Here is a 26937-nt window from a genome sequence, read left to right as displayed (position 1 = left end):
TTTCTCCACAAAGTGATTTTTTTTCAATTGAATGGGTATCCCATGTAAGGAGAATGGTCTTAACAAGCTTCCCCATAAGAGTCCCAAGAGAACAAAACTTTAAAATGACACACAAAGCCTTTAATATAAATGATTGCCCTGTAGCAACGCAAGACATGTACAGGAGAAGCAGAAAAACAGAAACAGCCCCTTTGATCAGAGGAGATGTAATCAAAGAAACACTTAGAAGAAGACTTAATCAGGAAAGCAAGTTTCAAAAATCCTCAGTGAAGGGGAAATTACTGAACTTAGGGGCATTACAGAAAGAGCGGAAAGACAAGGTTACTTGACAGAGATGGATAAGGTGAAAAACCTGCAATTCAGAATACGTTTTAAAATAAAAATAGAAATTCCAGAGAAAATAGAGAATCAGCAAGTGAAAAATAACCAAAATTAATAAAGATAATAAAACAACTCTAGAAGCCATTGAAAAGGGAGATGCTATTAACATCTTATATATGATCTACATCTTCAAATGTTTTCTGTACTTCTTTCTGAAAACATAAGTGTCATCAGTGCAATACAGGGAATTCAGTGATGACCAAAGACAGGTCATCATCATGGAGATAAAAAGAAAGCATAGGTATTTTCAGGAGACTACTTTGTGGAGAGCAAAGTAGTCTGGAAATACAGCGTGAGTCTGATACAACATGATAATACAGGGTGGTAAGCTATTAGGCTCATTTAAAAATAAGGGGGGGGGGGTGTCCTGAGGAGGGGAGAAGAAAAAAAAAAAAAAAAGCTAGACTTGGAGCACAACTAAGCAAATAACATGAGAAAGAGGAAAGTGTGGCTAGAGGAAGAATTGTGGAGAGTGGGAGAATGAAAGTTGTAGCCTTGATGAGAATTTGAATACAAAGAAAATGAGAAAAGTAAAAACATACTAAGGGTACAAGCATATGTGGAGAACGGAGGAAAGTATATATAGAAGAATACAGGAGGGGATTGTGGGAGGTCTGAAATGAGATTTTTGCTAGCTTTCTCCCCAGCAGCAAGCCCTGTGTCATAAATTCACCATGTGCAGTGGGAGGGATTAAAAAAAAAAAAAACAAATCCAAGGAGGGCAATAACTGTTCAGGTAAAGGGGAGCACTGTATATCACTTCCCATCAAAGGACCAGGATGTCTGTTATTTTGAGCAAGGCAAGCAGTGTAGTGTGTGAAGCACTGGCAATGACTGGGCAAGCTAGATAAGTAGAAAAATAAAAATTCATTAACTCGAGAGTGGCAGAAATTAACTTAGTGGGACTTCAGCTAGTAAAAATTAACTCTCTGGGCTGAACTTGCTGGAAAGAACGTGGCAAGGGGATGAATGAGTTAAGATGACAAACACCTCTTTCATGAATGAAATGATGAAGATTTTTAATTATGTGCGTGTTTCTGCAGCTGTTGACGGGAAATTTCTGTCACGAGAAAGGGGCTTTACAGGAAACAAGGAAAGAAGTATCTAACAAGTGGAAAAGTATTTTACTAATCACAGAATCATCTAGGTTGGAAGAGACCTCCAAGATCACCTAGTCCAACCTCTGTCCTAACACTAAATGTCCTCCACTAAACCATATCGCTAAGCTCAACATCTAGACGTCTTTTAAAGGCCTCCAGGGATGGTGACTCAACCACTTCCCTAGGCAGCCCATTCCAATGCCTAACAACCCTTTCAGTAAAGTTCTTCCTAACATCCAACCTAAACCTCCCCTGTCGCAACTTTAGCCCATTCCCCCTCATCCTGTCACCAGGCACGTAGAATAGACCAACCCCCACCTCTCTACAGCCTCCTTTAAGGTACCTGTGGAGTGCGATAAGGTTGCCCCTGAGCCTCCTCTTCTCCAGGCTGAACAAGCCCAGCTCCCTCAGCCGCTCCTCGTAAGACTTGTTCTCCAGACCCCTCACCAGCTTCGTTGCCATTCTCTGGACTCTCTCGAGCACCTCCATGTTCTTCCTGTAGCGAGGGGCCCAAAACTGAACACAGTACTCAAGGTGCGGCCTCACCAGAGCCGAGTACAGGGGCACAATCACTTCCCTAGACCTGCTGGCCACACTGCTTCTTATACAGGCCAGGATGCTGTGACTGGCATACACTTCGTTGGGTTAGAAACTGGCTGGGTAGCCAGGTCCAAAGAGTCATGATGAATGGAGTTAAATCCAATTGGAGGCCGGTCACTAGTGGAGTCCCCCAGGGCTCAGTGCTGGGGCCGGTCCTCTTTAATATCTTTATCGATGACCTGGATGAGGGGATCGAGTGCACCCTCAGTAAGTTTGCAGATGACACCAAGTTAGGTGCGTGTGTCGATCTGCTCGAGGGCAGGAAGGCTCTGCAGGAGGATCTGGATAGGCTGGAGCGATGGGCTGAGGCCAACTGCATGAAGTTCAACAAGGCCAAGTGCCGGGTCCTGCACCTGGGGCGTAACAACCCCAAGCAGCGCTACAGGCTGGGAGATGAGTGGTTGGAAAGCTGCCTGGCCGAGAAGGACCTGGGAGTACTGGTTGATAGGCAGCTGAATATGAGCCAGCAGTGTGCTCAGGTGGCCAAGAAGGCCAACAGCATCCTGGCCTGTATAAGAAGCAGTGTGGCCAGCAGGGCTAGGGAAGTGATTGTCCCTGTCTACTGATGAAAAATAGGTGAGGACATATGTTCCATTATGCTGAATGGTTTAGGGTGCAGTGGGGAAGAGTGAAGAATTCTGTTAGTGAAAACTTTTCACTTTGGTCTTAAGATGCTTACAAAATAAATATGCAGCCAGCATTACCTTTTTGTCCAAAGGTTTGTTATTACATTTAGATTATGAACTTGTCCCTTCAGTACGTCAAGATGGCTAGAAGGGGAATGCAAGAAGATACTTGAAAAGCTGAAAAAGTAGTTAAAAGATCTAAGAGAAATTATGGTATGAGGTGTGCTGAATTGAACGACTACATTTATAAACTGTGCACCATATAATCTCTGTCTTGTGTCAAAATACTAGACATTCAAAATACTAGATATCTTTGGCGACACTGTAAATCAGGTTATTTCAGCATCCTGTGGGTGTAATCATTTACTTTGATGGCTCAAAGATTTTAAACTGGGATTCTTAAATGTGAACTGAGTTTATGAAGGCTAACTAGAGTTCTGTGTCTTAAGGGTAGAAAGAATTATGTGTATGCTTCTGAAATATTTCAGAGAAAATGATGAATAAGGAGAATCTCTGGAATGCTGGAAAGGTAATGATGGTTTTATTACCAATAACATATTGTCATCTATAAAATAAACAGAAAATAGAGCCAATGAATAAGTGTATTTGGGTTTCAGGAAAAAAATCTTTTAATATTGGATGCTAAAAATAAATGTTATCTCTTGTAAAGCAGCTTTGAGAGAAGTATATGTATTTTTTCATAAAATGTGTTGTTAAATGAATGACACCTAGAAAGATTAAAGAGAAAATGTGTTGCATTTCCCTCTGCTAATTAGAGACTAAAGCACAACTGATCACTATTTTAGAAAAGATGATACATTTATCTAGATACTTCTTAAGTGGTAATGCATCTGAAGAGTTACCTCTTTGGGGGGCGTTTTTTCTACGTCTTAGTGTGTTTTTGTGTGAAATTCTGTCCCTCTGCCAGCAAAAACATCAAATTCTCAGATAGTCCCATGCCAGAGAAAGAAGTGGACACTGTTTTTTCGCTGTTAATGCAGACAAATAATGCAGCATGTCCAATTTTGTGTAACGTAAAATTGTACAAGGCCCTGATAATTAACATGCATATTAACTGGTTTATGTAACGGAAATGACAAGCACGCATGTTGCCTCTGCTTGAAAGGAATCAAGAGTAGGTGTAAAATCTGAAAAAGAATGAGATCAGCCGACTTAACTAATAAATTTTGACATGTTGCTTTTGACCTCCAGATAAATCTGATAAATTGTCCTGTCATTTGATACCAAGGAATCCTCCTTTGCACATACAAACCATTTACCTGTTTGGATCACAACAAATATTGGTCCTTTCATGGAGCATGTATGTTGTTCTTCCTTTGAAATATTTTGCAGTTGCACAAAATAATAAAATAAATTCATTCAAAATCTGAAGTTCTGAATTTTTGCAGTGCGTATTCATTTATTAAGTAACTCATACCTTTTAATCTATTCATTTATTAAGTAACTCATAGCTTTTAATCAATGGATTTATGAGAACTGATGCAACTCCAGCAAGTCTGTAACTTTCTTAGAATGTTAATGCTGAAAGAGGAGTGAGAAACTTTGCTTGAGTCAGGGGAGGGAGAAGACAAAATGGTATCTCAGAGTAAACCCTGCTCCTCCTACCCCCGACATGGTATCTGTTTCCAAATGATATTCATAACATTTTTCTAATGTTGATGCTTCACTATGGAAATTCATTAGAAATGCAGTTAGTTATCCCTCTGTATGTGTGATCCGTGTCTAGAAGTGCAAATATTCTGGGTGGAAAGGATGTAAGTACCATCAGGGTTGATGGAAAAGTCCTCTCAGTAAAGCTTTTCATGCATATGTTGAATTTTCCTATCACAGAACTTTCTTTTGTGCATAAAAAACCTGTCATCCTTCATCTACTGATAGTTAGAATAATAGCGTGCTTCCTTTCTCCAGTCCTTGTGATGAGAATGTAGGATGCTAAAATACAAGACATACTGTAGTGTGGCAGTGAAGAAACTCATCAATTTAGATTGCTTGGAGAGAGGCATATTTAGCAGAGTAGAACAGTTCTGACTTGAATGGAGGACAAATCTTCCGTAGGCGAGGAAATTATTTGACTGTTAACTGTATTGACAATGGCTGTGATGCTTGCCATTTCAAAAGTATCCTGTCGCTTGCAGAAACCACAGAAATGGTACAATTCCTTCATTTTCCATGTGATTGCTTTTAAGTTGTGTAGAAAAGGTAAAAACAAAACATGCCACACTTCTTATTTGTGTTTTGTAGATTCATGTTTGATCATAAGCTCTAAGTAGATAAAATGTCTCGGTAATGAATAGCATTTGTTTTCTTTGGAAATTAACCTTTAAAAATTTTATTCATTTTTCTCCAAGAGATGAAATATTTCCTTAGTTTTAAAAACAGCTGTTTTATTTTACAAATTTGTTGTTTCTTAATTTGCTCTCTCCAGGACTTACATTTCAGTTCTGATTTTTCTTATACAGCTACTGGAAGTGTTCTGCTGCATTGGATGCAACATTACCTTGGTGACACTTCTGCCCCTTGGTTTCCTCCTTTTCCCAGGGATACAGACCCAGTATTCTCTCTTCTTTGGGGGTGAGGGAGGAGTGATGGAAGTACAGGGGAATCTAGTGCAAATAGATGGAGAAGGTAACAGGTGGGAGGATGGGGAGACGCAGAGCTTGGGGTCTCTTCCTTAAAGAGCCTGTGGGTAGCTTAGGTGAGGCTAATAAGCCCATCCTTTGAAGAAAAGGCAGGTCATCTGAAATGGTTTTAGAATTGTGCTTGATTGCAACCATGCTCTGCTTTGGGAAGCAGCTTTACAAGGATTAATATTTAGAGAAGAAATAGAAATCAGTTCTGCCTCTGGTGTTTACTTGCATGAAGGTTCAGCAAGAATTGCTCTTTCGTGTCTGATTGCCTTCATGGAGTGTCTCAAGTGGGATCAATGCTGAAATCTTCTGAGTGCTCTCCTTGAAGGGAGGGCCAGGTATTGAAAAGTTCATGGAGATTCAAATGCTAGAACATAGTAACAGAAAGGAAAACAAGACCTTCGAGTCTAGATATTTTCAAGCAAAAATATTTTAAACTGTATGCTGAGAATGTCTGCAGCTATCTAGAAAACTTGATCATCTGTTCTTAATGAAGCTTGCAAAGTTGTAGTAAGCAGATAGGGGTTTGTTGGTATTCAGAAGAACCTGGGAAAACAGGCTGTCACCCACACCACATTTCTGGGCTGCTGTATTCAAATGATTTACCTTTAATTCCTAAGTCTCTGTGCGGTATCGTTTTGTACAACAGATTGGTCACTGTGTTATTTTTTTCATCTCATTTGCCAGAGGAGTAAGATTGAGAGGTCGAACATCCCTGGTATGGGAGAAATAGCTGTCAGTTAGGGATCTTTCACTCTGTTTTCTTCTTCCCCAGCCCTGTCTTTTTGCTGCAAGACTAGAAGGTTCCTCAGTTAAATTTTATCTGGTAGTACCAGCCAAAATAAATGTCCCTGGTTCCTTCATTCAGTCTTTCCTTCTTGGTAGATTTTTAGTTAGTGTTTTTTCTTTCTGTGTAGGCCTGTCGCGTAGGGAATTATTCTAGCTGCTTCTTTCTGAATTCTCATGGTCAGCGGTAAAACTGTATTAACAGACATAATTGCTACACCGATACTGCGGAACGTGTTTTTTAGAGGATCTGAGGTTTGTGTTGGCTGTTTTCTTTTCTTCTCCTCCCCTCCCAGACAGTGGAATTGGGATCTGTTTCATAAATTTATCTGTTGGGCTCTGGTTCTTGCGATCAGAAACAGATCCGTTGCCAACTATCTTAATGATGTAATCGGAAATTTGTGAACTCTTTGAAACTAAGCAAGCTGAAAAACTTGGTTCCTATCCTGGTAAACAGTGGAGAAGGTGAGATGGATCAAACAGCATCCAGTAAAGTGGTTTTTTTGGTCTTGTCTGTCCATTGTCTGCACAAAACAAAAAGGGGGGGGGACGGGGCAGTCATTTTTGCAGTTAACTTGATCTTTATTTTTGGAAAAGAAAGAGGAACGTAAACTTATCATCATTTCCAATTACTATTTTCATTAGAACTAAGGGAAGGAATTCTATGGTAGTTGCAACAAAAGGGGAATCTCTTCAAACAGGACTGGTGCTGATGGTGATGTTTTCTGTTCTGTTTACAACTGATCTGCTGCAGGAAATACATTATTACTGCATCTTCTAGAAGTTCTCATATCGCTGGTTTTATAGAAAGTTTCATCAGTTTTGCGGAATGCTGCCGACTTTCAGCGTTTTAATGATTTCAAAAAGCAGCTGGACAAATTCAGGGAAGAAAAATCCATTAAGAGCAATTAAATATGAAGACATTTTGTCTGGCTTTAGAAACCTCTGAACCACAAATCACTGGAGGTTGGGAGGGTATTCTTGGGAAGGGAAGGCTTAAAATAATAATAGAAAATGAATGAAGTTACTCTTAGCAGTAACTCAGCAACATTTTAAAAGTTAAATGTTACTGCTGGATATTTTTTTTTTTGAAAGCCGCCCCCTCTCCCCACAAGATCACCTACTTAGAGTTAGGTTTCCATTTGGTGACATACTCTTCACATTTTGGAGAGCAAGGATGAGTTTCTGGTGAAATGCAATCACTGGATGGTGTTTAGAACAGAATTACTCTGTGGAGCTATACAAAAATTTCAGCACACTTTATCCCGTCCTTTCTCAGAAATACATAAAAATATAATAACATAAATGAAATCATCCATCTAGTTCATAATGGAGCATTATAACTCTGTCTCAGTTCTGTTTCTGATCTCAAAATTTAGGCAAACAGAGCCCTCTGTCTGTCTGAAGCTTGTGAATAAGCTTGGAAGAAAAGCTCCTTTTGAAGGCACTTCCATTTCACTATTTTCAGACAATATATATTTCAGAGAAATGTCAGCCTTTTTCTTTCTAAAGTTTCTTCCTTGTGCATTGATGTCAAAAGCATTCCTTAGGAGTCTCTTCCTGGATCATGATAGCTATAACACTGGATTTTATAGAAAGAGGACATACAGGTACTTCTTGCTGGAGAATATCTCTGAGCTGGGCTTTGTGTAAAGAGAAGACTGAAGCAAAACAGATGCTGAATGTAATTTCTGAGATCAAGATAAGCCTGGATGACAAATAGTTCTGAACTGAGAATGAGTATCAAGAGCAGCCTTAGAAAAATAATGCAAAATAAAAATGTCTCTAAAGAAACACAGTTGATGTTTTGGATTTTTTAAATGCTATTGTTCAATGCTTTTGATAGTTGTGGTATTTGACATAGACATGCAACTTCAAATTCACGTGACATCTTTCCATGTTCCCTGTCCACTAACCTGTCTAAACGTTCATTTTATCTTTTCCTGGGATTCTAGGGTTGTTTGTTTTTTTCCTTCAGTCTTACATCATGTACCTACAAACTAGGAGATGTATCTTGAGATATTTTTGTTTCAGTCAGGCTCAGGGGGAAGGTGCCAGGGATATGACTTTCCCTTGTTCTTTGGCTGGAACACAGTGAATCACTGAGGTATTGGAGCACTGTCTTGAAGCGCACTCCTCATGGTAACTCATCTATCAGTTAAAGTAGCTGACAATGTTGTAATTATTGGGAAGAATATGATCTGCCATGTTGACAAAGGATTACTTTGTCCTAAGTTGAACAAAATCTCCTGTCTCTGTGCTGTGTCGGTCAAGTGAGAGATGAGCAGCAATTCGCTAGACTGGGCTATCAAACCTAAAAGCATGGTACTTCTGAGTCAGGTTGGTAGGCTTCATGTTTAGGAATGGTGAGCGACCATGTACAAGAATCTAAGGCACAGAACTCTGAATGGAGTTGAGTTACACAAAATACTAACAAACTCCTAAAGAGAAGTTAAACAAAATTCTGGGTGTAGTAACTCCCACTTCATTTAAATGTAAGTCAGTCAGTTAGGACTTTCTACCTTATTCCCTTCACCCCATGCATGTCACACAGGCAGAGTTTTCTAATTGAAAGGGCTTGGGTGGACAAGGGACGCTGAAACAGTTTGTTAGGCTGAGGATGCCCTTTGCTTTACTGAACGGGATCTGAATTTTAGACATGATAAATCTATTTATTGGAGGCCAATCTTAGTGAAGGCACTAACAGGTTTAAAAATGATTGAGTGGTATAGCTAGCATTCTGTGAAATCATAAGAGAAGTTGAGAAGTGCAATCTATCTACCCACTGATGCAGAATAAGGTATTTAATTACCATGTTAAGCAACAAAATATGGCATGGACTTCCTAAAGCAGAATTTCTGTGGATGTTTTTGTTTAAGAAAAGGATCAAATATAATGCTGAGAGCATGTTAAAAATAACATGTTCCACAAGACTTCTTGTCTTAAAAGTGTCCATAAGGCATCAAACACAAGCTAGACATTCCAGAAAATGAGCTCTAATTCTTCCTTTCTTCATGGCAAAAACTGATCTGGAAAAGACTTGTTTAGGGTCCCTGTCTGTGGTATTTACTGTCTGTGAGAACAAACCTTCCAGTGCCCTTTGTCTGTCTCCAAGGAGTTAAGTTTATTTGATAGAATAGGACAGTTCAGTTGGAAGGGGCCTTCAGAGATCATCTAATCCAGCTGCCTGAGCACTTCAGGCCTAACTAAAAGTTAAAGCACGTTACTGAGGGCATTGTCCAAATGTCTCTTGCGGAGTGACAGGAACGGGGCGTCAGCCATCTCTCTAGGAAGCCTGTTCCAGTGTTTGACCACCCTCACAGTAAAGACGTTTTTCCTTGTGTTTGCTCGGACCCTCCCCTGGGCAGGTTCATCACCCAACATAGCATGAACCTGTTCAACTCACAGCTGGACAATTTGTCTGGAAGGGTGCTGTGAGGGATTGTATAAAGGCCTTACTAAAATTTGGGAAGATCATGTCCACCAACTTCCCTTCGTCCACTATGTGGGTGAGCTTATTTTAGGAGGAGTTCAAATTACTGAGGCAGGACTTCCCCTTCATGAGCCCATGTTGGCTATTCCTGATAATAGCTTTGTTCTTTAAATGCCTTTCAGTGGCATCTGGGATAATCTTCTCTATAACCTTTCCAGGTACTGAGGTTGGACTAACAGGTTGCTGGCTTCCTGGGTCTTCTCTGGTGCCCTTCTTGTAAATCACTATAACATCAGTACAGCATTGATGGTGGGTGTTCTTCCTAGCAGACCAGTACTAAACCCTTAATTAATTCACATAATCTTCACGCTGTAGTATTCATTTTCCTGTATATTTGAGAGAGGTTTCTTCCTTGGTTAAGAAATGTACAGTCTTTAAAGTGCATTGATAACTTCCAGATTGGATATTTATGCCTGTCCATGTTGAGATCTACTAACCACAAACCTTGATTGCATAGATTAATGAAGCTGTCCACATCATTCTCTTCATACAATAGAAGTATCTTTGTCTTTCTGTGGGTACTAATTTACTTTATTTTCAATACCTGCAATTAGAGAATGATTTTGTTTATGGAAATTCCATTGTAGTACATAATCGGACCTTAAGAGAACGTGTAAATAACATAAATTAAGTCTTTCTTGAGGATGTTACTTTAAGTTAGAAGGTCAGCAGATGCAGCGTATGTTGGAGAGGAATCACTTTTTCAAAAAAAAGATGAAAAGTGGCATACAGAATATAAATTTAAGCAGTCCTCCATGTTCTCTGAAGGAATAGAAAATTGTTGTCTATTGTGTCTCTAAGGGGGAAAATATCCTTTGATCTTGATTAACTCTAATTGACGTACATCAGACAGTGTCTTATGGAGGAGTTTGGGACTGGTATTAAACATTTTTTATGACTTTGAAGTGGAAGTGAATATCAGTATTCCAAAATAGAAAGTAAATTTTAGATATTGAGTGCTGGAATTTCAGAAGTACCAAAACAAAAGCTTTGGTTACAGAGAATTACGATAGCAGGTGGAATTTCATGCTGTATGCTGAAATTTTTAAATGGAAGGAGTATTTAAAACTATTTATATACACTAACTCATGTATACATCACTGATGATGTTCAAGAAGCTGATCTGAGTATCAGAAGAAGTAAAGAGTATGAGGAAAAAGTTAGAGGCTAAATAAAACATTCTATTTAATAAAGAGTAATATAGAAGACTATACTGGAAAGCATGCTATTATATAAAAGGTAAGTATAGTTCATCTTGACATTTTGCTAGAATCTAATCATCCTCCTCTCAAACAGAGAACAGCAGAATGAAATTTCAGATAAATGATAAAAGCGTATCCGAGAACTATTTGCAGAGGAGACAGGAAGGAGGATGAATCAACATGCATGATGTATAGGGGTTAGAAAGGGATTCTGCGGACTTTTAGTACCAGAGTAAGGGGGTATCCGCTCAAAATGAGGAGAAGCTATTATAGTGTAAAATTAATTTGTGGAACTCAACTTAGCAAGGTATCTTTAAATAAGAGCTCCCTAGAGTCATATAAAAGGATGTCAAATTAATGCAGAGGAGGAGAAAATCCCCATAATATAAAATTGGTTAATTGGCCCTCTTCTTCTGTCCTTTCTTTCCTTTTCCTTCAGGCTATCGGGTAACTATGTAAGTAATCAAGTTTAGCAATAAACTGCCCCAGAAGAAAAGATTTTAAAGCTAACAACTTTGAGAGGTTTCCCGTAACTTATCCTCATAAGAAAAGGTAAAGTCAGTATTAAGAAAGACTAGTGGACTCCTTCTTCAAGACAGTTGTGATGTTCCTGTTAGCAGCTTTTCAGAGTTGATTTTCCAGAAGGTAAATGATTGGAAGTAATTTAAGCAGTATCAGACACAGCAGCGGTGATATAACAGTAAGAAGAGGGATTAGTGAGGGAAAGAAGGCTGAGTTCTGGAATAAATGAAGAAAGAGCTAAGTAGTGCAGCAAAGAATTAGCAAAGGAGATAATGGAGAGTGAAGGAAGTGTCCTATCATTTGGCTTGTTTGTATTTTTTTGTTGTTTGTTTTGTCTTTAGAAATTGAAGGCTCTTAAACTCACTAGCATATATATTCACCGAGTGGGCTGAAAATTTACTGATGTACGGTTTTCTGTCGAGAAATGATGATTTGATGGAATTGAAGTATTCTGTGGGAATGGTTGGTGGGCTGCCCAGCTGCTTTGCCTCGCTCTTGGCTGCTGGCCATCTTGTCTGCTCCCCCAGCTGCCTGTCATGTGGGCCTGCTGGCTTGTCTGTTGGATCCTATTTTAAGTATTTGTACATTCTAACAAATAAAACGGCAAATCACCAATTAGAACACCAATTAGCGATTACTACCAAACCATCTACAGTCTTAATTAGAAAATCATTTTCAGTAATAATTGATTGATACCTAACTAGCAACCATTAATCAATGATCTTGCATTTCATTGCTTAAAATAATCAAATCTTAAAAATCACACATTCTTATTTTACTATTTGATATATTAATACATAAAATATCTATCCAAAACATGCTATCCACTTAAATTTTCGATTTTTAAATGTCAGTGACTAATGTAAAAAAAAAAAAAGAGTCAAAGTTGAAACGAGTAGTGAAATTTTATTCGTAAAGCTGATACTCAGAATTTTGTTCCAAGTGTGGGATTTTGTTCAGTTTGCAGTTTATAGAACAAACTGTTTTTAACTAGAGCTAACGAAGCCTGGGTAATGACAGGCTTGTGTCTGTTGTCCTTCAGCACCTCCTGTCCTTCCTTTCCCCACATCTCTTTGTAAGCACACATGAGTTGGAATTCCTCTGGTTGTCCCGGTGAAGCATCCCGAATGACATCTTGTCCCCTTTGACATCTTTGCTGGGCAAGATAAGCACACGCTTGCTCTAAATTTGTGCTGATGGGTTAAGCATGTCTGCCCAAAGAAGGGAAACTGATTGAATTCTGACTGCTTTCTGAAAGCGGACCTTGCTTTGGAGGCTCTTTTCTCTGTCCAGCAACTATTCCCCCCGACATTCCTCAAGCCCTTCACCTTTGGGTCATCTTGCTTTCGATGAAATTCATTCGAAGGCAGCTAATAGATAGGTTCAAGAGTTATTCAGCTGGGAAGAAGAATATACAAGTAGCAACTGTATTCTTAGTGAATTTGGTAAAAAAAAAATTCAAATTAAAAATTTTCCATTAAAGTGTTCTGTGTTCAGCTTGGTTCTGCTTGCTGCTCGGCGCAGTGTGACTGAAGATTCAAGCGAACAACCATGGACAATTTTGTGGCTGTTTTCCTTTGCTGTTTTTTTTACCGGTTTCCTTGCATATATTTGTATCACTTTGTAGTCATTCTTGCCTCATTAAATTCAGTTTGTCCACTCCCATTTTATGTGGAGTGCCTCAGGTAGAGCAGCTGTATAATTAATGATTTTCACGTTTTTCTCCCAACACGGTAGTGATTCTCCAGCAGTGAGAAACTGACAGGGAAATAATGGCGCTACTTGTAAGCTCAGTGGGACTCCTACCTTTGCTGGAAAAGGGTGGAAAAAATGGCAAATGAAGAACATAAAATTCCGTGCTAGTTGTTCTGTTTGAAATGTTTTGAAGATGATGGGTAGAAATAGTGATGATCTAGTACCATATAAAAGGGAATAAAACATTTCAAAAATGCTGTTCAGATGTCATCTTCAAAAAAGGTGTTGCAGTAATACACGAAGAAGTTTTACTTTCAGAATCACCAAATATTTGAGGTGGGAAGGGATCCCTGGAGGCCACCCGCTCCAAGCCCTGCCCAAGCAGGGCCACCAAGCGCAGGCTGCCCAGGGCCATGCCCAGGCGGCTTTTGGAGATCCCCAAGGAGGAGACCCCACAGCTCTCTGGGCAGCCTGTGCCAGGGCTCCTCACCCGCACGGCACAGAAGGGCTGCCCGGTGCTCGGAGGGAGCCTCCTGGGCTCCACTTTGTGCCCACTGCCTCTTGTCCTGGTGCTGGGCGCCACTGAAAAGGGCCTGGCTCCGTCCTCTTGCATCCTCCCTTTTAGGTACTTAGGGACATCGATGAGATCCCCCTGAGCCTCCTCTTCCCCAGGCTGAACAGCCCTAGCTTTCAGCCTCTCCTCACAGAAGAGGTGCTCCAGTCCCTCCATCATCTTTGTGGTGGCCCTGCATTGCACTTTCTCCAGTATGACCATGTTTGTCTTGTACTGGGGGGCCCAGGACTGGACCCAGCACTCCAGGGGTGGTCTCACCAGGGCTGAGCAGAGGGGAGGGATCACCTCCCTCCACCTGCTGGCAATACTTTGCCCAATGCAGCCCAGGGTACTGTTGAGATATGTTCTAAGACAGATACCACGTAGTAGAAAAAAAAAATAAATTCTATTTTATGTTTTTGTTTGTTTGTTCGTTTGCTTGTTTTTTTTCTTCTTAAGAATCAGAAGTGCTTTTCTGTGGAAGAACTGTTCGGCTACCAGTTGTTGGTCATGGTTCCCAGAACAAAGATTGGCAGCTGAACTTACTGATTCATGAAAGTGTGGTTTCATTACCCATGAGTGAAGTGTTTAATCTGTCATACTTCTTGTGTGTGGACCATTTCTTTAACTGGTGAAGTGTGCAGCCGGAGATGCTAAGGAATGGACAAAAAAAAAAAAAAAGACAGTAACCCTTGAGCCGTGCTGATGGTCTTCTTAAAATACTTGTTAGGCTCAAGTTTTACATAAGTAACTTGGCAGTTGAGTTTCTCATATGATGTGTAACTCTTGATTTAAGGTTACTTAAAGCTCACTTTTATGTAAATCAGTGGCAATCTTTTATTTAATTTTTGAAAACCCTCTGTGGTTGCCCTGTCTTTAATATTTGGGAAGAAAAAAAAGTATTTTTAATGAATTAGGAAAGATGCATTGGCCACTTCTACAGGTATTGGGTGTATTTTGGCAGTACTTATTTTGAAAAGATAAGCTTCTTAGAGATGAGATGAAAATTCCTTTGTAGTTGTTCACCAAGATGTTAAATGAATTAATTTGTTACAAATGCCAGAATATATTTGTCACAGGAATAATGACATTTATATATTAATCGCTTTCAAATTGCTGCTGAGTTGAGCAGGCTCGTGCCCATTAACAATTTTAGACTGTTGCGATCATTGCTCAGGAAGCAGGGGCTTGCCAGATATATTTTGTACAGGTGTATTTTAAAGATCCTGTATAAATCTAGTGGTTTTCAAGGTACTAAAAAATTTCTTGAAGACCCTGAATAAGCAGAAGCTAATGCTATTCATTTGTAATGCACTACTCGCAAGGATCTTAGTGCTTTTGCAGATGCTGGGAATATGGAGAACCTGTAAATAGGTAGCTCTCATTTATATTTGTACAAACACGAAAAAAGAAATCATTTGAACCCTCCCCTCTTCCTCCCAAATACTTTGCAACTGCTAGAGCTTGTCAGCTCCCAAAGGGCCGTAGCTGTTCATGCGTGAGAGCCTGAGTGGAATTTTTATGCAGTACGTGCTCTCCAGGGAACTGTTACTATACGCTGAGTAGTGTCAGGAGGAAATATTAGGGACAAGAGTGTCAAAACTTCATCTTTATTTATTTATTTTTAGTAAATAAATAAGCATTCTCACATTTGAACATAAAAATTGCTTTGCTTTGAACACGTGGCTGGCACACCCTGTGGCCCCTGGACATAACCCAAGCTGTCCAGCCCCCTTGTCCCAGTTAGGTTTTCTGAGGTGCTGTGGGCCAGGCTGGAGCGGGATTTGAAGTTGCCTTCGGAGTCCTGCTGGAGGCAATTTTAATGTGTCATCAAAGGCTTCGATTCCTGGCAATAGTAAGCAAATGGAAAGTAGTGACTGGTCTTTATGAAGGGTGCTGACCTTCATCTCTTTCAACGCCCTTCCTTCATACTGCCACCAACTGTGTGGGGAGTTTCTTGCTCCAGTTACGCTTTTTATTTATCTCATAGTATGGTAGGATATGCTAGGTAATATTTATTCTGTCTAAACGTTACCAACTTTCTAATAAGTTCACAGGATTATTTTAACTACGTTTGGCCCTGCCCCTTACAGTCATAAAGAATAAATGGTGTCTTTGCCGACATATATTAGTGGTCAAGGATTTGCACAGAGAAGGCCGGTAGGCCAGCTGTGATGTTATTTCATATTTTTATCCGTCTTCTACTGAACCACAGAACTTGAATTCTCTCATTTCAAATATTTGTATGCTGCTTAGGAGGTAATAAGGAAGCATTGCTTTTTTTTTTTTTAACGTAGGTTTACTGCATAAATCTTCTATCTAGGATTTCACTCTTTCTGTATGGAAATTCAGTGTGGGTTCAATATGCATTTCACTGGTACCACTGTAGGCTCAGAGAGCTTTTACATGTCACTTGTCTTCCACTTCTTCACTTGCGGTAATGCATTTATTGGGGGGGGTGCGCTGCCCAGTGAACCTGACTGGGAAACTGATCCGGTTGAAAATAATCCTGTTTTATCCAGATATTAATAACTTGGATCAGTTCTGGCATCCAGTTGACTGTAGTACCCTACAAATGATAGTATTGGCAAAGATGAGGGGTACTGCTGGACAGGGGCTGTTTCTAAATCTGCAGTGCTATGAAGCTGTGGCAAAAGCCTTCCTCTTCGTTGGTCAGCTGGAAGGTCCTGACTGGAGGCTGCCCGTAGGCTGCTTTGACTCCTTAGCCTCTTTTTCTGTTCTCTTTCTAGATGTGTCGCTGTTCTCTTACAAACATAATTTCTTTGTATATTCTCGTATTTAGAAAATACAGTTTTGGAGTTGATTAACTGGGTCTCAACTTCTGGTGGCAGATTAAGTCCGTTACTGTTGCAGAAATCTCCACCCAGATATGGCAGCTATACATTTCTAGACTCAATCTAACATGGCAGTTTTAAAGTCTGAACGTGGGTAACTTGTTACACAGGATGGGTATATTTTTCTGAGCCTCTGTTTTTAGATTGAGTGTTACTACGGTGTTCTGATTCAGCCATCCTTCTGCTGGAGGTACTGGCTATGTGCTTGAAGATGGAGAAAAAGGCTTTATTGTGAATTTGGCCCGGAGAGCAGAGCACATGGATTGTTGTAGATGTGTTTCCATCTGCTGCTTCAGAGGGGCTATGAAGCACTTATTTCGGTCAGTACAGGAGGTTTGTGAGATGGGTAGGATATTCCTTTCTTGATTGCTAAAAAGAAACAAGACTAAAAAGTCATCAACACATTTATTCATCTCTTGTTATGTAGAATGGTACAAAAGATACATTGTTGTCTTCTGAGTTACCCATCACTAAATTAATGTAGTCTATACATTTTGTCAAATATAATTGAAATTTTGCTCAGCATAAAATAGTGCATGTAAGTAGCAGAATACACAATATGAACTTGACAGTCTTTTGTAATTGCGTAAGCTTGTCAAATGGAAAGAGATATTTGAGCCATCTAGTGGTTGGTATGAAACATTTTAACACTTTCAACGGGTTGTAGAAAATGCAAATGACACCAACTTGGAAAATGCATTTCTATTTTGTATGCTTTTTGATAGCATAGCTGTAGAATGAAAAAAAATACACATTCAACTTCAAATTTGAGGTAGTCTGTTTAAGTTTGCAGCTTTTTTTCAAGGTGATGTAGATTTTACTGAGGAGATCTGATAATGTAAATATTATGTTTAGAAGTTAATAGCCAAAGAATGAATTTTAGCCTGACATCTTAGAAATTGTGAAGGTTTTGAGGAACTTCATTGAAAAGAGTGTAACAAGATAATTTTGTTTTCTACTTCATACTGAAATAAATATATATACTTGGAGGGGGAAAAAAAGTTGGCTTGTAGGCTTGTATTCTCCATCAGCAGCTATTTATAGTAGGATCTTGAATAACAAGGATTGAATAACAAGATATCGTTACTGAAAAACATGGGGTAGATACTATTCATGATATACCTGTGTTCAAAAGCAAGTAACAGTGGCAATTGAAAACAGGTTTCTTAAGGCGGGGTGCGTGACTTGGAGTCCCAGAATCTGAGATGTCAGGATAAAGGGCATTTTGTAGATGAAAATCCGTCTTGTAATGCAGCTTCATGGTCCTGCTTGGTCCTGATAAGTGTTAAGCTGTTCTAGCTTTTCATATGGGCTGTTGCCAGTAAGAACTTGGCTGCATGTTGAAGTTGCTGGTATTCTGCAGTACAGGCAGAAAAGTTAGTTGCTGAAATAGTGAACTTCACATGTAACTCACCTTGAATTACTGATGGGAAAGTACTGCATGCACGGAACCTCTGTATTATCTCCCAGTCCTCGTGAAAGCCCCATCCAGCTTCAAGCCCAGATTAAAAGATATTTTTTAATCATTTAGACAAATCTAATGAATAATCAACAAGCAGTACTAATGGTGTTACGTGCAGTTAGAGCTGTAGTGTTTCAAAACAGATGAATACAGTCCATACTGACATTCCAGAATTTGCATCTTTATATTTGCAGTAAAGTATTAAAAAGTCTTAAATCTTGACCTGTTTTTTATTGAGAAGACAGTGGTATCCTAACATGTTTTTAAGGTCAGTCCCAAGTGCATTGCAAAGCTGAATGAGAAAAATCAGAAGGCCAGCCACAGAACAAAGGATGGAGCTGTAATAGCGGACTTGTGTTTTACTGCAATGGGGGCAACCTGAAAGCTTCATGCAAATTCGATATACTAATTACACATGGACAAATCACCTGCATTTTGGTCTTGTCATAAGCCTTGATTGTTGAGTATTATTAACCCTTAGGACCAAAATAACAGCTAGATTAATCTTCTGAATATTCAAATTTTGACTGAATTCTAATAGGTATCAGAAGAGGAATTAAACTCTTAAAGATTGAAGAGGTTTTAGTTGTCTGGTATATTTTTGCCTGAATTTTGCGGTGTGGTGATGAAGGATTTTTTTAGTATTATTCTCAGTCTCTATGGTGATCTAGTCTTGGATCGCAGTTGTTGAATCTCCGAGGTAACATTGAACAACTTTGTTCACTTCAGTTCTCTAAATAAGCGTGGCCAGAACAGAGTAAAGGCAGCTAGGTGTACGCTGTATTTTGCAGGCTTCCATGTTGCACGTGTGAAATCTCTCCCCATTGTTGTCTCACTTCTTCATTGAAAACACTGTAGTCCGAGACATTATGTATGTTCAGTTTTTGAGCTTGTCTTCGTTCTTAGTGTGCTGTTGCCAGAACAGATTTGAGTAACAGCAATTACGTTGGGTACAGAGTTGAAGATCTCATATCTTTATGATGTCCATGTTGTGGTTTTGTTCACTTGAACAGGAACGTGATTTTATGGTAGTATTAACGACTGTCATCTTTTTATTGTCTATGTACTTCTCTTTCCACTCCCTTTGTACAGTGCTCTGATTGTCATAGTAGCTGGTCATACCACAGCGTTTTCTTGGAACCTGTCCATTGCTAAAGCTATGATCCAACTGTATTCATGAAAGGATCTTTGGCATTTCCCCTGTTTTTAATTTGCATTTAGAAGATGCAAATGAGGTATAATGAAACTGTAATACTAGGTTCTGTTTCTGATGAGTGCTTGCTCTTCAAATTATGTTCTGGTTACCAATTGCTTTCTGGGAGAAATTTGCTTACATCTCATATATTTCAGTTGGGTTTAAGGCATACCTAGGATTCCTTTTGTTAGGTTCCATAGAAATGAGAGTTGTTGAAGAAGTGAGTGCAAGTGGAATAGGGGTTATCTTGAAGAAGAATCTTTGAGAATGGAAATGCCATCTCTGGATCATGTATTAGAGCTCTGTTTCCTTTGGGATGTATTCACAGTCTCTCAAAAACAGCGTTACACACAAAAAAAAACTAAAATTGTGTTGTAGGCAGCATATATGTGTTTTCTTCTGTAAATAACGGAATAGCTGCTAAACAGAGAACAATTTTACTGGGGCATAACATTTTTCAAAAGAAAATGTTGGTTAATTTTTATATAATTTAGGAAATATGTAATATTTATTTGGAAAATGAGGTATTTAATCATTCATTAACCCCCCGGTAATGTGACTTTGGAAGCAACACCTTCCTTTGTGAAAAGAATATGGGGGGGAGATGAGTTGTCAGAAGGAAAATGGTACATTTTTTTCCTTTTACTGCAAAATAGGGTAATCGAAGATAGAAATTAGATTAATGATGAAAAAATCTGATTGTCTTAGGTTTGAAGCTGATGGCCTGTATTTTTAATATTCAGAAAAATTACAGTTTTTACAGCATATTTTCAGATTCATATAATTAATGTTCTACTTCAGACACTGAAATTAGTGTGCATAGCTTTGTTTACTTTTATGTGAATATAAATTATTATAACTATGACATGGTCTTAGGTTATAAAACATTTTTATTGTATTAAATTGCCAAAGACCGTTGTTTGCTTTCCTGCTATTGTACAAATGGAACAAAGCACATCAGTGTCTCTGATGTGAAAGTAGTTGAATATTATGGTAGTTACTGTTCCTCAAAAAATACGTTTCTGCATTTAAATTCAGAATTTAGTACTAAATTTTACAAAGAATTGCATTTAAAAAAAAAAATCTGTAGCTATCTTCTTATTCCTTCTTTTTTGTTTTTCCTGTTCAAGGTAAAATTAAAATACGCCTATCTCATAATGGAAATTGAATGTCAAACGATGAACAAAATACTTGCAACTCAGTGGTATAGGTTATGGTTGGTGTATCTGGTTTTAAACATTGTTTCTTTTCTTTACAGAATGCTGCCTTTTTATATGGCCTTGGTTTGGTCTACTTCCATTACAATGCCTTTCAATGGTAAGTTGGAATAAACTAACAGTATCTGTATTTTGTATTGTTTATTGGTAGGTGAATATTTCAACTTTAATGTTAGTGTATAATGGTTTAACTTTTGTAGCATAAATATGATACTTGAAGGTATATTGTCCTGTATCTCATATCTGACTTACTTGTGGCAGCCACAGCAGTTGCTTGAATAGGAAAGCAATTACAGAGAAAGAGTTTTAGCTTCCTATAATGCAATTCAGCAAGGGGAATGTAGCGGTATGACTCAACAGGTTTTTGTGAATTCTCAGTGTCTATGGTCTGCAGCATATGTTGTGAAGAAATTTTCTGTTTCTCTGGGAAAAGAAGTGCCAAAGTAGGTTTGTTTTCATTTAGCTTGCTATTCAGTAATTTTTCCATAACTGTATACAGTGACAGGTTTTGGACGTGAGCAGCAGTACACTTTGTCCTGAATGTTTAAAACTGTCATAAAAACTCAGTTATAAAGAGCTGTAAATTCTGGCAGGGTTTTGGGGGTGGGAAGGGCTTGCTTTTGTGCTGGAGGTGGGGAAAGGTGTTGTTTGATGGTTTTTTGGGTGATTTTGTTTTTGTTTTGCCTCACCGGTGATGAGAGAAGAATGAGAAATTGAATAGACTTGATTATTGGGGTTCTCCTGACAGATCCTCAAACCTTCCTAGTCAGTAATAAGAACGGTCTGGTTTATTCTTACACACATATTGTTGTTATCATCGGAATAAAGTCAGATAAAAGGAGTGTTTAGATCAGAGCTTTTTTCATAAATTTGATTAGTTTACCTTTTTTTTCTTTCTCTTCCATGCTGATTTCTTTGTGGTATATATTGCTTTAGTAACACTTAGTACAGAAGCTCATAATAAAATGAATGTGATTTTACTATTTAGTTGATTACAAAAAAAATTATCTTATTGGACTAAGCATGCCTGAAGCTAAGGAAGTAATAAGTGACTACTGACTGATAGCTTGGAACAACAACATGAGATTTCTGCCCACCTCCTACTCCCACCCCCCAAATAAATTTATCAAAAGTTTCTATGTGTCTGTAAGACAAAAGTTTCATGCTTTCCTCAGGCAGGAAGTAAGCTTTTATTTTTGAAATTAACATAAGTTGGTTAAATCATGATCTCAGAAGCTTGATATTTTTTTTCCCCTCTCACAACTCAAATGCTTTCTTTATTAATAGTGGTGCAATGTATTGTACATGGCATGCAATTACATTCCATTCTAATGTGAGAGAAGAGCAAAAGTTTTCAGAAAAACTGAGAATCTTTTAAGATTGTGATCATCTTTCTTGAATTTTGCTAAGTTTCAGAATGTTCTTGTTCTGATGCAGGCTTGGCTTCATCATTGAACGTGTTACAGTTTGCACTGTGAAAATGATCGAAAATGAGTCAAATTACACGAAAAGTTAGATTTAGAGTAGTTAATTATTGAGAGGCCACCTTTTCAACGTAGACTGTTGCCATTAGTGGGTCAGTTTTTTTGGCACCGTTCAGTGGAGGGAGCAACAAAGTCAGGTCATTGTGAGGCCTAAGTATTGATAGTTTGCTGCCTTGAATTAATTCAGATTTTTCTTACATGCTTTTGAGTAACCTTGTTGAGAACGTGAGTATATATTGATGTCTTAAGTTATGATGTCTTAACTGCATATAGAGCTGTTTGTTAATGTAGTTTAAAGTAATCAAATCTGTCTCTTCATTCATACCACAAAGGTATATGTAGTGTGGTACTAAAGAAGTTGTGCATATGAGAATATTGGGTAGAATTTTTAAAGGAAGAAAGTCTAATGCAGGTAAAATCTTCTACTTCTGTATGTGATTTTTTTAATCCCCTTGATTTATTTTTTTTACTATGTTTTGGGGACAGGAGTGGATTGCATGGTTGTGAGTATTTAGGGTGTGACAAAATCATAATTAGCCTGGAGCTGATTGCAAGTCACTTGCAGTAGGGATGTTCTTTGTACGCTTAGTCTTCCACAAGTCTCCACTGCAGATTGCAAGGAGAATCTTCCTTCTTTCAGAGTGAAACACTAGTCAGACCGTCTTGTTTTCTGCTGCAGTTATTCCATCTATTTCCATTCATAAAGTACACAAATCTGTGTATTTCATACAGGTAGAGGAGGCCCCAAGATTGTTTAAGGTTGTTTAACCTACTGTGCTTCATTCATGAATATTTTATTTTATTCATACAACCTTAGATAGTCATAGATTTTAAGGAGAGGCATGTACATAGTCTTCCCAAAAGTAAGGGTTAATGAATCATCTGTCATACAAATTGGGATAATATAAGAGCAAGTGAGAATAAGGTCAGTTTTAGAGTTGTTGTTCGTATTTTCACGTTATTTTTTGAGTTTTCCAGTATTCATAAAAAGAAGTGTTGGACTGACTCCAAGACACATGCAATTCTCTGTATTCAATATTGCACGCTTCTGTACATGCTAAAGAAGCGTTACAGTGTTAAGTACTGAATCTTATCTGACACATCATTTTATATCGGTTGTTTTGTTTGACAATTTATGTAAGAACTGAAAGTACTTATATACATGTAAGTATATGTAAATATTGTGATAGCGTGATCAAAGATATTTTATGCAATTTTTTTAGTAAGATATGACATGAGGGATTAGCTCCAAAGAAAGTTGTATAGATCTTAGATTTTGATAATCTTTCTACACCATTTGTCATCAAGTTGTGAGAGAAGTGGATGGCTGGTTTTCGCTGTTTCTCAAGTAGGGCAAAACACCAGAATTGAGATAGCTGAGATACTGTCATAACTTGAATAATTTCATGTCCTCCATAGTTGTCTTCTAGATGGAACAATTAAAAAATTTTAGTTGTTTGTCAAAGACTATCCTTCAACTCAGTGCAATAGCTACAGTCCATGTAGTGGCTTGAATGCCAATTTTGCTCTATCACTTCAGTAAGGAATCTGAACCTGCCTGGTGTACGATCTGCAGATTTGAGTCCCCCCAAGAGAAGCAGATGGAGTCCAAGCTCTGCAGCTGTGTCGTGAAACTGGTTCTCCTGCTCCCCTTGGGTCCCCGTGCACTAACTGTGGTGCTCTGAGGCCAGCCCGCAGCGTTTTCAATAACTGTTACCCTGCAAATTGCTGGACAGTGTGAGAGAGAGGGTGTTCCTTAAAACACCTTACAGGAGATGGAGATCACAGTCACCCTTCTTGCATTGTTTAACATATCCTTTGGCTCCTCAGTCCAAGGATTCTTTAGCAGCTTAGAAGTTTAGTGTTACATAAAACCTTGTGCTTCAGCATAGACACCTTTGCAGGACCCAGCCCTGAAGAATACCAAAGACAAATGTGAGTGGTGGTCCAGACCCTTTCCTTCTCCTCCATCATGGCTAAAGATGCAGACTGCCTTAGGGAAATCTGCCGTCTCTGGCAGGAGCTGTGGCTTCCCTGCAGCTGTCCTTATCAAAGCAAAAGCAATGAGGTCATCTGTGCAATATCTAGATCATAGCTGAACCACCATCTCTGATTCTGGCTCTTCTAAAGTATCTTCACACCTTTGTAAGCCGGGGTGTCCTGTACGTTGGCATTTCGTCCGTTAGCTTAAGTTTGACTCATTGGAAATGGGATAGGAGCTCAGTGCAAAAAAGTGTTTTTTTTTTTATCGCCTCTGCAGCTCGGATTCAGAATTGAATATTGACATGAAGAAGTCAGCTGCAGTCCCCTACACCTTTCATTATTCTTACCTAATTCAAGTAAAGACATTCAATGGGCAAGAGGGAGTAAGGATATGAAACCCCTACTGGGGGAAGGCAGCACCTCCATCTCCAACGCACAAGCACTGAGCAGGCTCTGCACATCCCTTCTCTGCCGCTGCTGCTGAATTCCACAATCCTCCCAAGGCCAAGCAGGCAGTAGTAGCATGCGGCTCTCAGTTGGTATCTGTGGTACTGTGTCCCAACTCTGCTGGCCTCCAGACTCTTGAGAATCATTTTTCTTATAGAAATCCTTCAAAGACTTCAGTGGGACAGGAGCATTCTTTTACAGGTACCCACTTTGTGGAACACGTGGAAAACTTACCATTGACCTCTGAGAGGGGCCTTAGTGCCAGACTTATTTAATTACTTACTTGTGCTGAAGGAGTCTGTTCTCTTTCTTGCTTCGCTCCAGGTTTCCTGGCTGTCATTCTGTTGTATCTTATTTTAAAGAAAGTGAAGGTTTGCTGTTCTCACAGTCATCTTGAAAAGCAGCTGATTAAAGTGTTTTTCAAGTATTCAGGTCTACAGTGGAATGTAAACTTTTTTTCAGCAGTCTTGTTGGCCAGCCTTCAGTCTTGCATTCATGATCATTTAACCAAGAAACTGCTGTTTTATGTTGGTCATTGCCCATCTGTGGCAGCGGGAGAGTCCTGTCCTGTGCTGCTGAGGTCCCTTCTTGGCCCTTCTTTGCTTTCTGTCTCGATACAGTTGTCTTTTTCAGCAGTAAGCTGTTATTAACACAGTAAGATTTACACATGAGGGGGATTATTACTGTTTTTCCAGCAGGACCAGATCCTTCAGATGCTTCTCAAGCTGTTTGTGCCAGTCGTTGGCAGGTCCGAGGAACCAGGCTCTTCCCAAAGAGTGGTGTGTGTGGGAATGCGAACCACCTGCTGGGGACCTCCTTCACTTGAGTGGGAGCACTTCACCCTTTCCTGCAAACAGCAACCACTCGACTACTTCATCAAATGCAGTCTCTGCTCTGCCTGCCTCCAGGTATAGCAATAGTTGGTGCTGTCGTGGAAGGCACGGCATTTGATGAAATAGTTCAGTGGCTGCAGTTTGCCTGAGAAGTGCTGAGGTTTGCCTAATTGACAGTGACATTGCCCTAGTAATTTGAACCTGAGGAGTTCCTGCTTTGGAAACACCTGCTACAGGGAAGTCCACGACGGACGTCATTTGAGAGCAGAAAAACAGCTTGCCCGCCAATAACCGGCAATCTTCAACATACACATTTATATTTATTTTCCTCTTCTATCAGAGTCCTCTTAGATGGTCAGGTGTTTTTAGTCTGTAGTTAATAAGGAGTGCAGAGTTTAAACAAGCACTGTGTAGATACTGCATTGTCAAATAGTTCTTAGTTTTCAGGTGGCTGGGTCTACATATCTATTTTTATATATGTAAAATGGGAATGTACATGTAGACTACAAATACTAGTGGCAGTTAACCATGAGCAAAGTAGTAATTGATTTGTCTTTTGTTCTCTTTTTGTCATTGTCTATCAAACCTATTTCTTGGACTTATGAAAAAGCATAGTATCTGTTGGTAACAGGAAAATAAAAGGGTAGTCTCAGCTGCTGCTATGGAGAAATGTTTGGAGCCTGCTGCTCAAAATGTTTCAGTATTCAACTGTTATGGCACAATGGACAGAGGAGTTACTGTATCTAAAGACTGTTTAAGTATTTCATGAAAATGCGGTAATGACTATTTCTGTATACGTAAATTTTGTTTATGTTCAAACTATGCCGATGAGTTTCAAATAGGAATTTGTCCATCATATCCTCACGGTATTTTCATTAGTTATGCTTGGAGCAGGTGGTCGGAAAATTGAAAGAGAATAAAGAATAATAAAAAAGAAAGTTTTACTCCAGCTGCACCAAGTAGTTTTCCTGACGTGTTATGTTCTTTTCTTTTGTAGGCTTTTTATGATTTTAATGCACTTTGTTAGAAACTCATGAATGCTAACTTCTGAATAGTTAAATTGATGCTATTTATTATATACTTTTGTCCAGTTCAAATGGGTTTTTATTCACAGTCTGTGAAGGCTTATTGGAAGTAAAGGCTTCCAATACGTCTTATGAGAGTTCACTAAATCTTTAATATAATATTCTATTAATTATTATTCAGCCTGCTTTCTTGCATAATAGTAGGCATTGTTGTATAGATGAGTGGGTGGAAAGATAGCTGTAGTATTGATTTTGAAAGTCTAGATTTGGAAATGATAGATTCATGTCACTTTTATATTTTCTCAATTATTGTAGCAGTGCTGTACAAACGTAAGCCCAGAGGTGCACTTCATCCTCTGCAGTCTGTTTTCCAGTCCTGCTTTCCCATTTTGTCTAGTGTTAGCTAGCCAGCCTTTCCTGCCTGTTAATGGATACCTTCCCATTCTCGTTGAAGACTCTAATTTAATTTAAATAAATTCCAGTAGACTTAAGCAAAGTTTTTTTCTTGCCAGGCAGTTGATCAATACCCTTTAGAGAACAAACCTGAAGTCGTCTCTTGCTGAATTTAGACTACTGTCATTTATTTCTACAGTATGAGAGCTCCCAGCTGTTCATTTCTGTGATTTATCCTTTGAACTAATGTATGTTTAGTCTGCTAAAGGATTAAAATGAAAAGCTGTGTCCGTGCATGAAGGCCAGTTAATTAGTGGTGGAGGCTAACAACCTATTTGAGCAAGGCTGTGTGCCATCATCTCATCTTCTACTACTGCACTTGCTCCTACTTTCCACTTACTCTCATGTCCTCTTCCTTCCATGTTGCACCGTGTACC

At 38.9% G+C, this 26937-nt stretch overlaps 1 protein-coding gene across 15 annotated transcripts in view; it reads left to right on the top strand.

Moving 5' to 3' along the window:
* Positions 1 to 26937, top strand: part of KDM6A (lysine demethylase 6A) — a 154810-nt gene that overhangs the window by 51333 nt on the left and 76540 nt on the right. For all 15 annotated transcript variants that reach the window (XM_080575065.1, XM_080575064.1, XM_080575060.1 and 12 more), the window contains exon 5: positions 20377 to 20435. In XM_080575065.1, the coding sequence (XP_080431191.1) occupies positions 20377 to 20435 (59 nt within the window). The remainder of the gene's footprint in view (positions 1 to 20376; positions 20436 to 26937) is intronic.

The sequence above is a fragment of the Anser brachyrhynchus genome (genome assembly GCF_964034855.1).
Source record: "Anser brachyrhynchus genome assembly, chromosome: 1".
In the NCBI taxonomy this organism is placed as follows: domain Eukaryota; kingdom Metazoa; phylum Chordata; class Aves; order Anseriformes; family Anatidae; genus Anser; species Anser brachyrhynchus.
The sequence above is the reverse complement of the archived record's forward strand: the minus strand, read 5'-3'. Positions and strand labels throughout refer to the sequence as shown.